Source organism: Salmo trutta, chromosome 16 (assembly GCF_901001165.1).
Source record: "Salmo trutta chromosome 16, fSalTru1.1, whole genome shotgun sequence".
Taxonomy (NCBI): Eukaryota; Metazoa; Chordata; class Actinopteri; order Salmoniformes; family Salmonidae; genus Salmo; species Salmo trutta.
Genome location: NC_042972.1, coordinates 59,590,646 through 59,607,387, shown reverse-complemented (window position 1 = coordinate 59,607,387; position 16,742 = coordinate 59,590,646). Strand labels below are relative to the sequence as shown.

Sequence of the window (16,742 nt, the reverse complement as noted above, 5' to 3'; positions counted from 1 at the left end):
GAATGTCTTTGACTGGCCCAGCCAGAGCCCGGACTTGAACCTGATCTAAAAATCTCTGTAGAGACCTGAAAATAGCTGTCTAGCAACTCTCCCCATCCAACCTGACAGAGCTTGAGAGGATTTGCAGAGAAGTGTGCCAAGCTTGTACCGTCATACCCAAGAAGCCTCTGCTGTAATCACTGGCAAAGGTGTTTCAACAAAGTACTAAATAAAGGGTCTGAATACTTATGTAAATGTCATATAGTGCATTCTGACATCACATGCATAAAACAACTCACGCTGGGGTGACCGTTAGAGATATTCACACACATGTGTGAAAAGGTTGAAATATATTATTTTCCCCTAACTCTACTACCCCTCCCCTTATTGGAGTAAACTAATGGACAACAAGACTTAGGCTTCTACTTCCAGCTTATACATACTATATATATTTCATGGACGCAATGTATTTTACAATAGTTATCATTTTGTTTTTAATCCCAACCTTCAGCTCCACTCAACCACTCCCATCTATCTCTTAACACCATCCATTTTTATTTATATTTGCCATATATTTTTCAACTGTGCTATGGTGTTTCACAAAAGTTCTGACCATTTCTATTCTCATAGTTTCTACAGATTGTAAATTAAAGAGCCTTCCCTGTAGCTCAGTTGGTAGAGCATGGTGTTTGCAACACCAGGGTTGTGGGTTCGATTCCCACGGGGGGCCAGCACAGAAAAAAAAAATGTATGATATGTATGCATTCACTACTGTAAGTCACTCTGGATAAGAGCGTGTGCTAAATGACTAAAATGTAAAGATAAACATTTTTGCTAAAAGTATTATTATATTATTGATGAATTGACTATGATGTTTCAAATCACCTGGTAGTGCTATCTGCAGGCTTAGCTCCAGGTAAATGTTGCACTTATTCAACCATTCATGAACCTGCCACCAAAAACAAGCTCCATATGGACAGTAGCAAAACAAATTATCTAAAGATTCGGTGTCTTCACGGCAGAATCTGCAGAGCTGGGATTGTTGTATCCCCCATATATATAACATTCTATTGGTTGCAAGAATTTGGTATAATTTAAATAGAAAAATTCTACGTTTTGAATCAGGCGTTGTTTTGCTATTTAAACTATTTAAAAATCTATATGGCACAGCTGTAATTTTTTTGGTCCTTAATTGAAACTGGTATACTTTTTTATTTATTTATTCTTCAACCAATTTTGGTCTTTAATGCAGGGCCAATAGAGAAGTTCCTTAGTTTTTCCCTCTTCCACTTGCCTCTTCCATTTTTGTGGTAATGCTGCAATTAGTTGGTTGTAATTTTGGGTAGAGCAGACATTTCCATATATTTTTGTTAGCTACATGTGTTACATAACTCCACCAGTCCTATTTATTATATCATTTATAAAAATAATACTTTTTTAAACATTTCTTCCAAAAAATATGGTTTGTTATCAATTCGTATTTTTGATTTTAAACACAATAATTGTTGTATTATTTGTTCTGTCTTTTCTGTTGGAGAAACTGACATTGCAGCCAACTTTCTATGGCTTTTTTTAATAATAGAGATTTTTTGGAGATTATTTCATTTTCAAATAACTGAAAGGGAGAGGTTGTAATCTGAATAAAGGGAAAAAGGCCATTCTTGAACATGGGGTGAGACATTCTTACTAATTTGCTAGAGAGCCCGTTTGGATTCAATGTAAGTATAACTTTTGTATGACTGATGCCTTTAGTGAGCGGTCTAATAGTTTAATATTGAATCATTTCTACCCTACGAATTCAAATGCAGTATATAAATAGGCCTGTTTAATTTTGTCTGTCTGCTGTTCGAAATAAAATGTAATATTATTTGCTCATATAATAAAAAAAAACAGGTCGCTAGGTATAGGCAAGACCATAAGCAAATAGATAATCTGGGATATGACTAAAGAGTTAATCAGGAAGATTTTTCCACAAATATACACGATTTTGCTACCATGGAAACGAAAATATGTATCTAATTTGGCTAACTTTCTTTTAAAATGTATTGTATTCAGATAATTTCTTTCTATCGGGATATGTATACTGAGTATGTCCACATCACCGTCAGACCATTTTATTGGTTAACTACAAGGTAATGTAAAAGTTGTATTTTTTTGCAATCCAATACGTAATATAGTACACTTATCGTAATTTGGTTGTAATCCAGAGAGGTTAGAACAAGTATCTAGATCCTCTATGAGGCTGTGGAGGGATCCAAATTGTGGATATAAAAGAAAGCATGACTCATCAGCGTACAATGACACCTTTGTTTTCAATCCCTTGATTTCTAACTCCTTTGCATTATTGTTGGATCTGATTTTAATAGCTAACATTTCGATGGCCACAATAAATTGATATGCCAATAGTGGACAACCTTGTTTTACTCCTCTTGACAGTTTAATGTTTGTAAACTTACCATTAAAAAGTGCCTTAGTAGTTGAGTGTCCATATAGCTGTACCATGATATTTGCATTGCTACAAAGTAACCCTCCGATTGTTCTCCACTATTCCACCCACTAAACGTTTGGCACTCATTTCCCTGCCTGTGTCAGTTCCAAGCTGCACTGTTCATCAGATTCTTCTTCATAAAGAATTTAACAATTGATAATGTTCTCACCCATCAGTCTATTGTCAATTTATTCTTGTCTTTAGGCTAACTCTATTATATGTGTGAAATTAGTTTCGATATACTGTAGTTTAGGTGTAGTTTCAATTGGCCATCATCTGCTGTGCAGGCCTGATGGGCATAAAAAACTAAAAACATGCCCTCTTAAAAAAAATGTAACCTTTATTGAAGTAGGCAAGTCAGTTAAGAACAAATTCTTATTTACAATGACGGCCTACCAGGGAACAGTGGGTTAACTGCCTTGTTCAGGGGCAGAACGACAGATTTTTACCTAGTCAGCTCAGGGATTTGATCCAGCAACCTTTCAGGTTACTGGCCCAACGCTCTAACCACTAGGCCCCTAAAAACTGCTTCTAACAAAAATTAGATATTAAGATTCTAACAACGACAGTGTTAGATAGACTTTCGGAAAAGTTAAGGATGTAATTATTGACTTTAAAAATGTCAGAGTAATTAAAAAAGTACATTTGTCTTGAGTCAATATGATGCTCTTGGCTCTCCTAGTGTAAAATGGGAGAGCCATTTGTGGCCACCCAGACTACTATCTCCTGGTTGCTGAGCCAGTGATCTGAGAGATTTCCAAGCCTATTGTGAGTATTACTGTCATATCAGGGCAGTAATACACAAATACACAGATTTCTGCCTATGCCACACACACACACACACACACACACACACACACACACACACACACACACACAGACACACACACACACACACACACACACACACACACACACACACACACACACACACACACACACACACACACACACACACACACACACACACACACAGACACTACACTCTGTCACTACAGACCAGGCTGTATCACAACTGGCCGTGTTTGGGAGTCCCATAGGGCGGCGCACAATTGGCCCAGCGTTGCCTGGGTTTGGCCGGTGTAGGCCGTCATTGTAAATAAGAATTTGTTCTTAACTGACTTGCCTAGTAAAATAATAAAAACACACACACCAATTTGTAGTATACTATGGTTTGAAAAGGTGAGTCAGAGTTCGTACTCTCGCCCTCTCTAAAAGTTGTTACAATGGAGCATATGGAACTTACATTGATGCCTTAGCAGCAGGTTTAATTGCTTTTATCCCAGCCAATGAAATGTCATTTCAGCACAGCTGGGTCAATGGTAAACAGTAAAGCTAAATGCTAAATATCTATTAGCCTGTTCCAGCGAGAGCGAGTGAGTGCTTGTTTATTCCACAGCTACATGACTAACACATGACACATCTGTCTCACGGCGAGATGGGCAACCTGAGTAGTAGGAGGATAATTAAGTGTTTGTAGACACGGTTCTACATGAAGGTCACACACACACACAGACATGGAGAGGCATACTAACACACACACACACACACACACACACACACACACACACACACACACACACACACACACATACACTGACATGCAGCGGCATACTAACACACACACACATACAAACACACACACTCTGCCGAGACCCAGGGGAGGTGTACTAGCCTGCATACTAATCGCGCTACTGGACCCCCGTTGAGTCCCTCTCTGACCCTGATATATCTGGGTGTCTTAACTACTGTCCACTGGCCCTTGTGAAAGCCGCATAATATACAGTTGAAGTCGGAAGTTTACATACACCTTAGCCAAATACATGTAAACTCAGTTTTCACAATTCCTGACATTTAATCCTAGTAAAAGATTCCCTGTTTTAGGTCAGTTAGGATCACCACTTTATTTTAAGAATGTTAAATGTCAGAATACTAGTAGAGAATGATTTATTTCAGCTTTTATTTCTTTCATCATTCCCAGTGGGTCAGAAGTTTACATACACTCAATTAGTATTTGGTAGCATTGCCTTTAAATTGTTTAACTTGGGTCAAACGTTTTGTGTAGCCTTCCACAAGCTTCCCACAATAAGTTAGGTGAATTTTGGCCCATTCCTCCTGACAGAGCTGGTGTAACTGAGTCAGGTTTGTAGGCCTCCTTGCTCAAACAAGCTTTTTCAGTTCTGCCCACAAATTTTCTATAGGAATGAGGTCAGGGCTGTGTGATAGCCACTCCAATACCTTGACTTTGTTGTCCTTAAGCCATTTTGAAACAACTTTGGAAGTATGCTTGGGGTCGTTGTCTATTTGGAAGACCCATTTTCGACCAAGCTTTAACTTCCTGACTGATGTCTTGAGATGTTGCTTCAATATATCCACATAATTGTCCTGCCACATGATGTCATCTATTTTGTGAAGTGCACCAGTCCCTCCTGCAGCAAAGCACCTGCACAACATGATGCTGCCACCCCCGTGCTTCATGGTTGGAATGGTGTTCTTCGGCTTGCAAGCCTCCCCCTTTTTTCTCCAAACATAACGATGGTCATTAAGGCCAAACAGTTCTATTTTTGTTTCATCAGACCAGAGGACATTTCTCCAAAAAGTACGATCTTTGTCCCCATGTGCAGTTGCATACCGCAGTCTGGCTTTTTTATGCCGGTTTTGGAGCAGTGGCTTCTTCCTTGCTGAGCGGCCTTTCAGGTTATGTCGAATTAGGACTCGTTCTACTGTGGATATAGATACTTTTGTAACTGTTTCCTCCAGCATCTTCACAAGGTCCTTTGCTGTTGTTCTGGGATTGGTTTGCACTTTTCACACCAAAGTACGTTCATCTCTAGGAGACAGAGCACGTCGCCTTCCTGAGCGGTATGACGGCTGCATGGTCCCATGGTGTTTATACTTGCGTACTATTGTTTGTACAGATGAACGTGGTACCTTCAGGTATTTGAAAATTGCTCCCAAGGATGAACCAGACTTGTGGAGGTCTACAATTTTTTTTCTGAGGTCTTGGTTGATTTCTTTAGATTTTCCCATGATGTCAAGCAAAGAGGCACTGAGTTTGAAGTTAGGCCTTGAAATACATTCGTAGGCTCCAATTGACTCAAATGATGTCAATTAGCCTATCAGAAGCTTCTAAAGCCATGACATCATTTTCTGGAATTTTCCAAGCTGTTTAAAGGCGCAGTCAATTTAGTGTATGTAAACTTCTGACCCACTGGAATTGTGATACAGTGATTTTTAAGTGAAATAATTTGTCTGTAAACAATTGTTGGAAAATTTACTTGTGTCATGCACAAAGTAGATGTCTTAACCAACTTGCCAAAACTAGTTTGTTAACAAGAAATTTGTGGAGTGGTTGAAAAATGAGTTTTAATGACTCCAACCTAAGTGAATGTAAACTTCCGACTTCAACTGTAAATACCCTATACGCATATAAATGTACACACTCACAAACCTGCTTGCATACTATCACATACACAAACACACTTTGAGCAGAGTAGCAGAGAGGGCAGAATTTGGAGTCAAGTGACACCAGCTGCCATATTGGAACACAACATCATCTGATTTAAGATTTTACACCAATCTTTTTGGGAGTCTCCCAGTTCATGGTCTTTCAAGCAAGCATTTGCAGAGGGTGACATTGAACATGACTATGAATAAGTGTGTGTGCGTGTGTGTTTGTTTTTGTGTAAGCACTGCTCCTTCCCCACCTGCCATCGATCGTAGATAATAATTACATGGATCATTGTGCAGTTGCTGCAGAGAGAGGTGAAGGCCAAATTAATTGCTAACCATCTTTAAAGGGATACTTTGGGATTTTGGTAATGAAGCCCTTTATCTACTTTCAGATGAACTCATGGATACCAAGTATACTCAGAGCATACAGATGTAGGATCTGAATTTGAGCCAGTTTGCTACAGCAGGAAAATAATCCTGCAGCTACAGGAATTGTGAAATATTATGTGGATTATATTTCATGGGAAAAAAATGTTGCTACATTTTTTGTTCGGGAATATCAAGTCTGACATTTTAAAGGGGAAATTACATACGTTAGAAGTCTTTTTAAACCTTGAATACACTACAAGTTTGCATTTCCTGCTGGGCAGGAAAATTCTCAGCAACAAAAGAGTGATCAAATTAAAATCCTATATCTGTACAATAGTGTTGTTATGAATGTATAGTGCAGACAGTATTTAAATATTACAAGTGCTCAGACATTGAGGATGAAAAGTGCAGAAAAATAAAAGAGAAGCAGATGAGGAAGTAGAGAAAGAGACTAAGAGTCAAGTAAAATAAAAAAAATCAATAAGGAAAAAAGAGAGGGAGGGAAAGAGAGATATTGACAAAAGAGAGGATACTGATTAGGAGGGAGCGGAGAAAGATAGCAGGAGACAGATAATCACATTAGACCAGTGGAGAAGAGAGAGATAAAGAAAGACAGTGAGAGAGAAACAGTCCAAGAGGTGGCGAGAGAGAGAGAAAGATAGAGTGTGACAGCCAAGAAAAAATCCCATAGAAGAGGGGGTGTACCTGCTGCCTGCTCTAATGAGGACCTGAGAGCGTGGCCAGTCAAGGCTCTTCACCCTCCTCCCCAAGCCTCAGCTTGCACCGGGGTCAGCCGCCCAGGGTCAGTCCCTGTCAAGATCCTCCCAGCCTCACTACCTCCATCGGACTAGTTCACTTTGACTCTGTTTATTTAATTATTTAGTCCGTATAGAGTCCGTAAGTGGTAGAACGGCTACTTAGAGACCCAATTTTCACCGTAATCCCGCCAATCACAGGACGAATGGGGCATGAGGATCAAAATCAGCATACAGTACAATAACCTATCGTTTTGTGTCCTTATCCCAGTGTTTACCGTTTAGGAGTTGGAGTCTTATTTTTAAAAACAAGGGATTCCCAATTTCTACCCCTTTCTAAGAGACAGTGAGCGAAACGTATTACATGTTCTGGACAGATTTGGGCTCCCGAGTGGCGAAGAGGTCTAAGGCACTGCATCTCAGTGCTAGAGGTGTCACTACACACCCTGATTTGATTCCAGGCTGTATCGTCCGGGTTAGGGTTTGGCCTGTGTAGGCCGTCATTGTAAATAAGACTTTGTTCTTAACGGACTTGCCAAGTTAAATACATGTAAAAAAATGTTTTTTTAAACATGCTAGGCAGTAGTGTCAGAGTAAAATGTGTAGATATTTAATACTAGGGCTTCTGTGGCGGATGAATAGCATGACAATGGGCCTCAGGATTGCGTCACGATATGTCTGTGCATTCAAATATCTGGAAAACAACAACATAGGACACATGTGAGAGCTAGAAATTACTGCTTGTAGTGTTGTGTAGGTTGCTAGCTATGACTACTACCCTGTTGGAAGTTGCTGACTTCAGTGCTGCTAATAGATAGCAACTATAAAATGCTGTGGACTTTTCAGGAGAGGACTCCTGCTTTAGTGCTGTGGAGTAAGATGCTATGCAGTAACTCCATCGCTAAAAGAGATGGATGTTTACATTCAATACCGCAGTGACCACACCAGTGCCATTCGTACCATATTAATCAGAAAACTGCGTCTCAGCGAGGTGATCCATAGCTGTTATTTACTATAACTCTCCTCTCCTGTACACTGAATACTGAATTATTTAGCTAATTGATTAGTAGGCCAACAAAGCTCAATTATTAAGGAGGTTGCTGAAACCAAGTCCTGCTTAGGGGCTGTAGCACCACTGACTGAACCCTAGCTGGACGTGTTCAAATACATACACACACACTAAAGACACACAAGAACGCACACACACACACATCCTCTACCACCGGGTCTCTTTTTTATTTTCTCTTTAAGACTAAAGTTTCATCTTGGCAAAGAAAGAGCCATCGCTGCCGGATATTAAGGCGTTCAAATGTACATTAAAGGGGAAATCTGACAGCACGTTTCCGAGGCTTAAACATGGCTTTTTTCAGACTGGTCGATCATAGCCACTCATAACTTCTAACTGAGCCATCTCTCTCTCTCTCTCTCTCTCTCTCTCTCTCTCTCTCTCACTCAGCTAGTCCTTTCTCTCTCTCTCTTTCACTCTCTCTCTCTCCCTTTCTCCCACTCGCTCTCTCCCTCCCCCTAGTCTTGGCGAGTCTGAAAGGGGATTCGAGGGCCTGTCTTTGGAGACAGCAAGCTGATACGGTGGCAGGTTTTTCCTCCCACTGACACTGTAGAGCTGGAGACAGCTCAGGCAGTTTCAAGCGACCCCGAGACTGTGTGTGTGTGCTGCCAAGGAGCTGAGCTCTCATTCATATTCATCCGGATAGATCCGCCAAGCGACTCTCCCTTTTCAGCTGCCTCCACAACCCCAGAGACGGATGAATGAGAGGGGGAGGGGGTGGCACAGGGGACATAGTGGACTACACTGGGCCGCAGCTTATTCCAGGGGTACCTTGGCTGTGCTGAGACATTTGAGAGTCACGCCTTGTCCTGCTAGAGACAAATAAGAGCTGGGCTATGGTGCTCAAAGAAGTCCCCAAAAGGGAACTAGCCAGAAAATAATGAAAAGTTGAGGTAAGTCCTCCAAAAATCATCCACAGAGAAGGTGAAAAATGGATAAAACCTCCAGGGGCTCTCAGTCAAAGTTCATGGTAAAGTCAGCATACTTTCTTTAGAAGTTAATGAAACACAAATTCAAATCTAATGCTAATAAGTGGCTCTACTGCAGCGAAGCTGAGGCTGATACATTTTATTTAACCTTTATTTAACTAGGCAACTCAGTTAAGAACAAATTCTTATTTACAATGACGGCCTACCCCGGCGAAACCCTAACAATGCTGGGCCAATTGTGCGGCGTCCTATGGGATGTGATTCAGCCTGGAATCAAACCAGGGTCTGTAGTGATACCCCGAGCACTGAGATGCAATGCCTTAGACTGCTTCGCCACTCGGGAGCCCCTGCCACATTGCCCTAGCATTCAATATATTCACATTAGCAAGGGCCCTGGGTGAGGCAAGGTTAGTCACTCTGCTGTGCCGAAATCTTATTGACTGAGTGTGAGGTCTGTAATGAGCCCAGGGCTAACCCCTTCACCCGCTGGGGCTCTGAGCTCTTAAACAAGGTTTTAGCATCCCTCTGATGCCACCGCGCGTCTTCTTCAAGCTCGTGGGCGACAGGGTGGTGGCAGTGGGTAAAAGGAGGGTGTGGGGGTATGGGGGGGTGGTGGTGATGGGGCTGTGAACAGAGTTATTTTTAAGTGGCTGAGGAGATATGGGCAGGCATGGTGTGACGGGCATTTGCTGCAGCTAATTTGCTGAGTGACAGCTCATCTCTGAGGGCGCAGGGTGAAGAGGAGTCAGACGCTAACATTTAGAGTGTGACAGAGACACTGTAGCTCATTACTGTAACAGAAGGTGAGCTTAAAGAATCAACATTGGTGTAATTTTTAAGGATTCATACTTGGAGGAGAAAATTTGGCTGAATAATATTTTTCATAGAATGTGCAAATTGTTGCATGGTGTATGTGTTTGCATAGTAGTGATGCACTACATGACCAAAAGTAAGTGGACACCTGTTCATTGAATATCTCCTTATTAAATCATGGGCATTAATGTGGAGTTGGTCCCAACTTTGCTGCTATAACAGCCTTCACTCTTCTGCGAAGGATTTCCCCTAGATGTTATAACATTGCTGTGGGGACTTGCTTCCATTCAGCCACAAGAGCATTAGTGAGGTCAGTCACTGATGTTGCGTCATTAGGCCTGGCTTGGAGTCGGCATTTCAATTCATCCCAAAGGTGTTCGATGGGGTTTAGGTCAGGGCTCTGTGCAGGCCAGTCAAGTTATTCCACACCGATCTCGAAAATTTTTTTTTGTAGCTTTGTGCACGGGGCATTGTCATGCTAAAACAGGAAAGGGCCTTCCCCAAACTGTTGCCACAAATTTGGAAGCACAGAATTGTCTAGAATGTCATTCTATGCTGTAGCGTTAAGATTTCCCTTCACTGGAACTAAAGGACCTAGCTTGAACCATGAAAAACAGCCCCTGTCCATTATTCCTCCTCCGAACGTTACAGTTGGCGCTATGCATTGGGGTAGGTAGTCAACTCCTGAAACCCATTTCATGAAGCTCCAGACGAATAGTTATTGTGCTGATGTTGCTTCCAGAGGCAGTTTTACACCCGCTACACGCTTCAGCACTCGGTTGTCCTGTTCTGTGAGCTTGTGTGGCCTACCACTGCTTTGAGGCTGAGCTGTTGTTGCTCCAAGACGTTTCCACTTCACAATAACAGCACTTACAGTTGACCCGGGCAGCTCTAGCAGGGCAGAAATTTGACGAACTGACTTGTTGGAAAGATGGCATCCTAGGACAGTGCCACATTGAAAGTCACTGAGCTCTTCACTAAGGCCATTTTACTGCCAATGTTTGTCTATGGAAATTGCATGGCTGTGTGCTCGATTTTATACACCTGTCAGCAATGGGTGTGGCTGAAATAGCCAAATCCACTAAATTGAGGGTTGCCCACATACTGTTGTATTATATAGTGTATGTATGACTACATTTATTTAAATCTATTACCAAATGAAAGCACAAGAAACATACTTTTATAGTTACATACTAGAGTTTGCTTTACTACACGTAGGTAATAATTTTTCAAAGAGGAGAAAATGGCATGGCATGCATTTTGTATAAACTCATTATTTGTATTCGTACATTTTATGATCTGGGGTGCTGTGGTAAAACATCTGTCAATTCTAACCAGCCTGAGCAAGGACAGACAGCCTTTATTGGGGGGGATCATTTTTGTTGAGTCTGACTAAACAGAAAGGAAAAGAGGGATACAAGTGAAAAAGGTGGAAAAGACACTGACAGAGTGAGAGAGTGTAACGGTTGTCGTATATAGTGGACCAAGGCGCAGCGGGTTGAGTGCTCATATTAACTTTTATTAGAACACTTACCAAAAAAAAAAAACAAGAGAACGAACAAACAGTATTGCAGGCTAACACAGCAGTGCAAAAACAACTTCCCACAAAACCCATTACAAAAACACCCCTCTATATAGGACCTTCAATCAGAGGCAACGAGTAACAGCTGCCTCCAATTGAAGGTCCATCCAATAACCCTAAACATAGAACTAAAAAGACTAGACCAAAACATAGAAATATACAAACATAGAACATAACCAAAAACCCCGGAACACTCTAAACAAACACCCCTCTACCTAAACACATAGCCCAACAAACCCCGAAACACTCTAAACAAATACCCCCTGCCACGTCCTGACCAAACTATAATAACAAATAACCCCTTTACTGGTCAGGACGTGACAGAGACAACATCTGCTTTTCCACATCCTTTAGCCTGTGCTCTGATTGGCTGTGGGTGAGTGACCTAGTGGAAAGCTCTCTGGCCCCTGTGCCTGTTCTTTCTGCTGGCTTGGCTCTATAAAACCCCCACTGTGTTTCGCAGAAGGCCCAATAACGAGCATCCAAGGACACACACTGTTCTTCTCCCCCCTACAAGTACAGCCTGACCCAAGGACAGTGGGGAAGAGTCATACAGGTACACACACAAACAGACTTTATCCAATTCTGCCTTCACATATTTTCCTTTGCCCGCCTGTGGCCCCGAAACATGGAAATTCATAGAAAAGCATAATACCTGTGCCTAGTGCTATGTAAGGGATTTCTTGTTTGAAAGAATGACGGGTTTCCTTGTTGTGTATTAAAGGCAGAAAGAAGCTTGCTTTTCAGGCAGATTTCTTGTGGTCTTCCGTATCGTCTGTTCTTCCAATCCCTGGAATTAGGGGATCAGGACTGGCCCCCTATGAGGACACACCACCTGACTCACACAGGAGAGGAAAAGAGAGTCATTAATGCAAAGCTGCCATTTTAGTCGAGCAATTCTGAAGTGGGATTAGTATGCAAATACTAAAATCAGAGAAGGGATACAAAAACGACTGACAACCTGCATAAGTCTTGGAGGAAGAGTATTTTTACTGGGCTCGTATGTTCCACACAACTTCTTAAACGGTTAGACATCGTGTAGTGTTTGTTACGTTAGTGAGTTTGGATCCCACTTCTGACACCAGTTGACTTTGTTAGTTGTATGGATGAGGCAGAGAGTCATGCTAACATATTTACTGAGAAGATAGTATCGCAACAGTACAGGTCATACATTCAGATCATTGAACTGGGTCAATACAGGATTAACCCTTTCCAGGATTGTGTTCACTAGCCATGTGGCCTGGAGGTCAGTTAAGCCAGTTTATGGTTAAGAAAGTGACAATTATTTATTGATACACTGTGAACTGAGATGTATCTCCAAAAGAGTATGTTTCATTTATATGAACTGTTATTGTCTTTGAAAAGGGAGCCTTTCAAAGCCTGAAGAGAGACTTAAAACCAAGAAGCATTGTCTCATTAACAGTTCATTATGTTCTGTCAATATTGTATGTATGTATCCAGAGATTTACTTACCGTCCCTGAAGCCTGTCACTGACCGCTCATGAACCCAGCATGCTTCTTGTAGAGCCGTTGACAGATTCCATTTCCAGGCAACTGTATCCTCTAGCATTTCTTATTGGACAAGTCCAGGTAGTTTCTCCCCATCTTCTTCCGTTTGGTGCATGAACACCGAACATGACCCAGCTCTGACCTGATTGAGCTTGGAGAGCCTCTGTCCGATGCCTGGTTACCTATCCTACCTACAGCCTTTTTTCCCCCTCTCCGCAAGGTGATGGATGGGGATAGATTGGCTTGGGGAAATGGATTGTGTGGAGTGAGCTGCCAAAGTTAAAGTGTGTATGGAAAATGTAGAATTAGTAGGGGTTGAGGGGAGCATCTAAATTGAATGAGTCATGTGTGTTATTAGAAGCGCTCTGTGCCTTTTGACTGCCTTGTCATCATTCTTCTCTCGTCTAATTCAGCGCTATTGGCGAAGCTGGATTTATTTCAAATGGGATGTGTGTGTGAGTGAAAGCGAGTCTGCCTATGTGTGTATACAATATATGTATCTCACGCATTCAATCAGCCTGCTCCCTCTTGTGTTCTCAATCCTGTCCGAACGGATTGAATCCATTGACTTGTGTGTGTGTTTTCCTGAGCCATTCCAGGTACACAGTGAGAACTAGAGAGGGGCCATTGGCAAGTTGTTTGTTGTTTCCACTCAAGCGGAAAAAAAGACTACAAACATTGGTCCTATTGAGTCATGCATTCTCTAATGAAACTAAGAATATGGCTGCATGGCATTTGTTAGGTCACATTTGTCCTAAATTGAGAGACACATTTTACATGACAAAACACTGTCCTGATATTCTGTATCTCAGTTTATTGCTAAATTAATGAAAGCTATATTTGGCTAAAATGCATGCTTACTGGTGTGGAAATAATAGCTTTAGCATCTGAGCCGTATATTAGCCTGCCTAGCTTGGAAATGCCGCCAGGGAGGGAAAATACCGAAAAAATGCATATGTTAGTAAACGCTGTAATTAAATCTTAGATGATGACAGTAAATTTAATGGGAGCTAACGAAGATCTTGTCTAAGTGAACAGAAAACAGACGCTTTAGCTGAGTTAGCCCCCATTGGTGTATGACATGGTAGGTCCTGTCAGTTTGGATTACAGTGGTCTTAAATGTAAGGTTATAATGATCCAAAGGGTCCAATTGGGGCTCCGAAATGGATGAAAGACTGGAGTGTTTTAGAATTGGTAGAGGGTCTTGGGCCCTGAATTGGTTGAGTATGATCACAAGATGTATACAGAAAACACAACCAAATTAGCCCGGAAGAAAATCTGTCCAAAAAGAGATATGTAAAGGTTACAGTAAGGCTACAGAAATTCAACATTCGATCATCACTCACATTTAAATGTACAGTTGCCTACTTTTCATTTTCTTTACCTTTTCTACCACAAGAACATTTCAAAACAGATATTTCCAAAGACTTCTTTGCTGATCGTGTCGTCATAAGCTAGCAACCTCACTACGTAACCTCCCAAAATTGCAAAAATATTCATTTAATTATTTACAGTACAATCGTAATCTGACAGCAATATTAATTGCAGCGCCATGATTCTCAAATCCTGAGGTGCGAACACATCTTTTCAGTCAATTTTTTGGGTGTAAACAATGTCGTCTTTGAATGTAGACTGTGAACACACTCTAACATGCCTCTCTGTTCATTAAAACCTTACTGATGAAAGTGCTACATGTGAAACTCAATTTTATAAACAACGTCTCGACAGAGAGCCTAAAGAAACACAGCTGCTGAAAAACTTTCCCATTACATCTCACTGTCTAATAGCCTTAGAGATGAAAAGCCCCCGTTTTTATGCTAGCTCCTCTCCTAGGAGCAGATGTGGGTGCAGGTTGTAGCAGGAGCTTTAACTGATCATCCAAACTGTTACTTATCTGTTGTGGGCAACTTATCAATAATGTATCAAATTGGTAGGCAACATTAATTAGAGGAGATGAAGGGCTTGGCTTGTTTTTCTCGCCCCCTGTGTCAGAAAATATCAGCACCGAGAGAGACATGATACCGCGAGTGGTTGTTTGACACTTTTGATATGGAGAGTGAAAAGTTATTTGTTTTGTATGGTGTCCATATTAGGACAGCCTCAATCTCAGCAGTGAGACTTGGATTTATTGACCACAAAGAGCTCAATGTTTGGGACCTTCCAGAATGGAACAAAATAAAAAATATGTCTAACAAAAGGCCACTGACACAAACTCCCCTCTCATTTTAATGGAATATGAACCTTTTTCTTGTGCTCTGATTTTCCCATTCAGTACACAGGCAAGTCATTAGCCGCCAATGAGTGTTTAGTACTTGGCTTATGCAATTTTACAAATTTGATTTAAATCTGAAAGCGAGCTTTGCATCAATCGATCCATGCATTAAAGCAGCTCAAAAACACAAAAAATGTGTGTAATTGACAAAATAGATAATGCACAAAACCCTCAAGAATTCCCTTTGAATCCTCTCATTGCAATTAAACCACGCATCTCAAAGAGTACATTTAATTAGACTGAGTTTCGTCTTGCTTTCTCAATCCATGGCTTCTGGCAAGCATAAAGCCTAATGCGCTGGAAAATAATTATTTAGCGGGGATGAAAAATGATGTGAGTATATGGCTTAATCGTGTTGACATATGCACCCTACTCTTCTCTCTTCTCGTTGTGTCCTACAGGCAGCTGTTCATTTGAAGACCCCTACAGCAGCTGTGGCTACAGTGTGGCCCTCGGGACCAATGGCTTCGCTTGGGAGCAAGTCAACACTTGGGAGAGGCCCACCATGGACGCAGCTGTTCCCACAGGTACACAACGGGGCTTCCTTCTCTCTTTTTCCCCTATCTCATATCCTTTATTGCTCTGTCACCCCTGTGTGTGTGTGTGTGTGTGTGTGTGTGTGTGTGTGTGTGTGTGTGTGTGTGTGTGTGTGTGTGTGTGTGTGTGCGTGTGTGTGTGTGTGTGTAAAAATGGTGTATCATTAACTCGCTTTCGTCAGCTCATCTTTCTTTCTTGTTCTCTCACTTTTTACCTGAACGATTATATCTGTCTTTTCCTCTTTCACTCCCTTTCTTTCACTCCCTTTCTTTCACTCTACCCCCCCCCCCCCCCCCCATCTCGTTCTCTTTCCCCACATATCCGTCGCTCAGCTCATGTCTGAGTAGACCGAGATGCATTGTGACACAATCTCAGCCACTCCAAAGTGATACTGTCAAACACAGATGGCAATCAGGCCGCCTGTCAGTCCGCCTCACTGATCACCTATGGTAGGGATGTCAGTGTCATCTCCCTGGCTCCACGGGGTGCCAACTAGGGTTACGCCACTGACTGACATTAATCCAGTTAGGAGTTGAACATACTGCGGCTACGTCCCAAATGCCCCCCTATTCCCTACATAGTGCCTTACTTTTGACCCTAGCTGTGTGGTTCTCCCTATGGGCCCTGGTCAAAAGCTGTGCACTATTTAGGGACTAGGGTGCTTTTTGGGACTCAAGCTGCCAGTACTTTAGTAGAAGGTTGTTATATGTATCACTGTAAAGAAAGTATCTTGTTCTGTGCTGACTGCTGAGCAAAGCAAATTGCAGATTGCACACTAAAAGCATTTTTGAGCCTTTGGTGCAAATTCAGGTTGTGTAAAAATCAGAAGTGCAGAGAACAACATGATCAAAGTCTTGTGTTTTCAGCACGGCAAAACAGTAACCTCGTAGATCAGGATGGTTCGTACGAGACTAGCAAAACAGGACACTTCAGATATATATTTTTAAAGGGCGGTATGAATAAATCAACAAACAACAGGAAACGCCATCT

At 41.6% G+C, this 16,742-nt stretch overlaps 1 protein-coding gene across 9 annotated transcripts in view; it reads left to right on the top strand.

Annotated features, from left to right (window-relative positions):
* LOC115151117 (receptor-type tyrosine-protein phosphatase T) overlaps nucleotides 1–16,742 on the top strand; it is a 587,678-nt gene that overhangs the window by 112,008 nt on the left and 458,928 nt on the right. For all 9 annotated transcript variants that reach the window (XM_029695125.1, XM_029695122.1, XM_029695121.1 and 6 more), the window contains exon 2: nucleotides 15,617–15,742. In XM_029695125.1, the coding sequence (XP_029550985.1) occupies nucleotides 15,617–15,742 (126 nt within the window). The remainder of the gene's footprint in view (nucleotides 1–15,616; nucleotides 15,743–16,742) is intronic.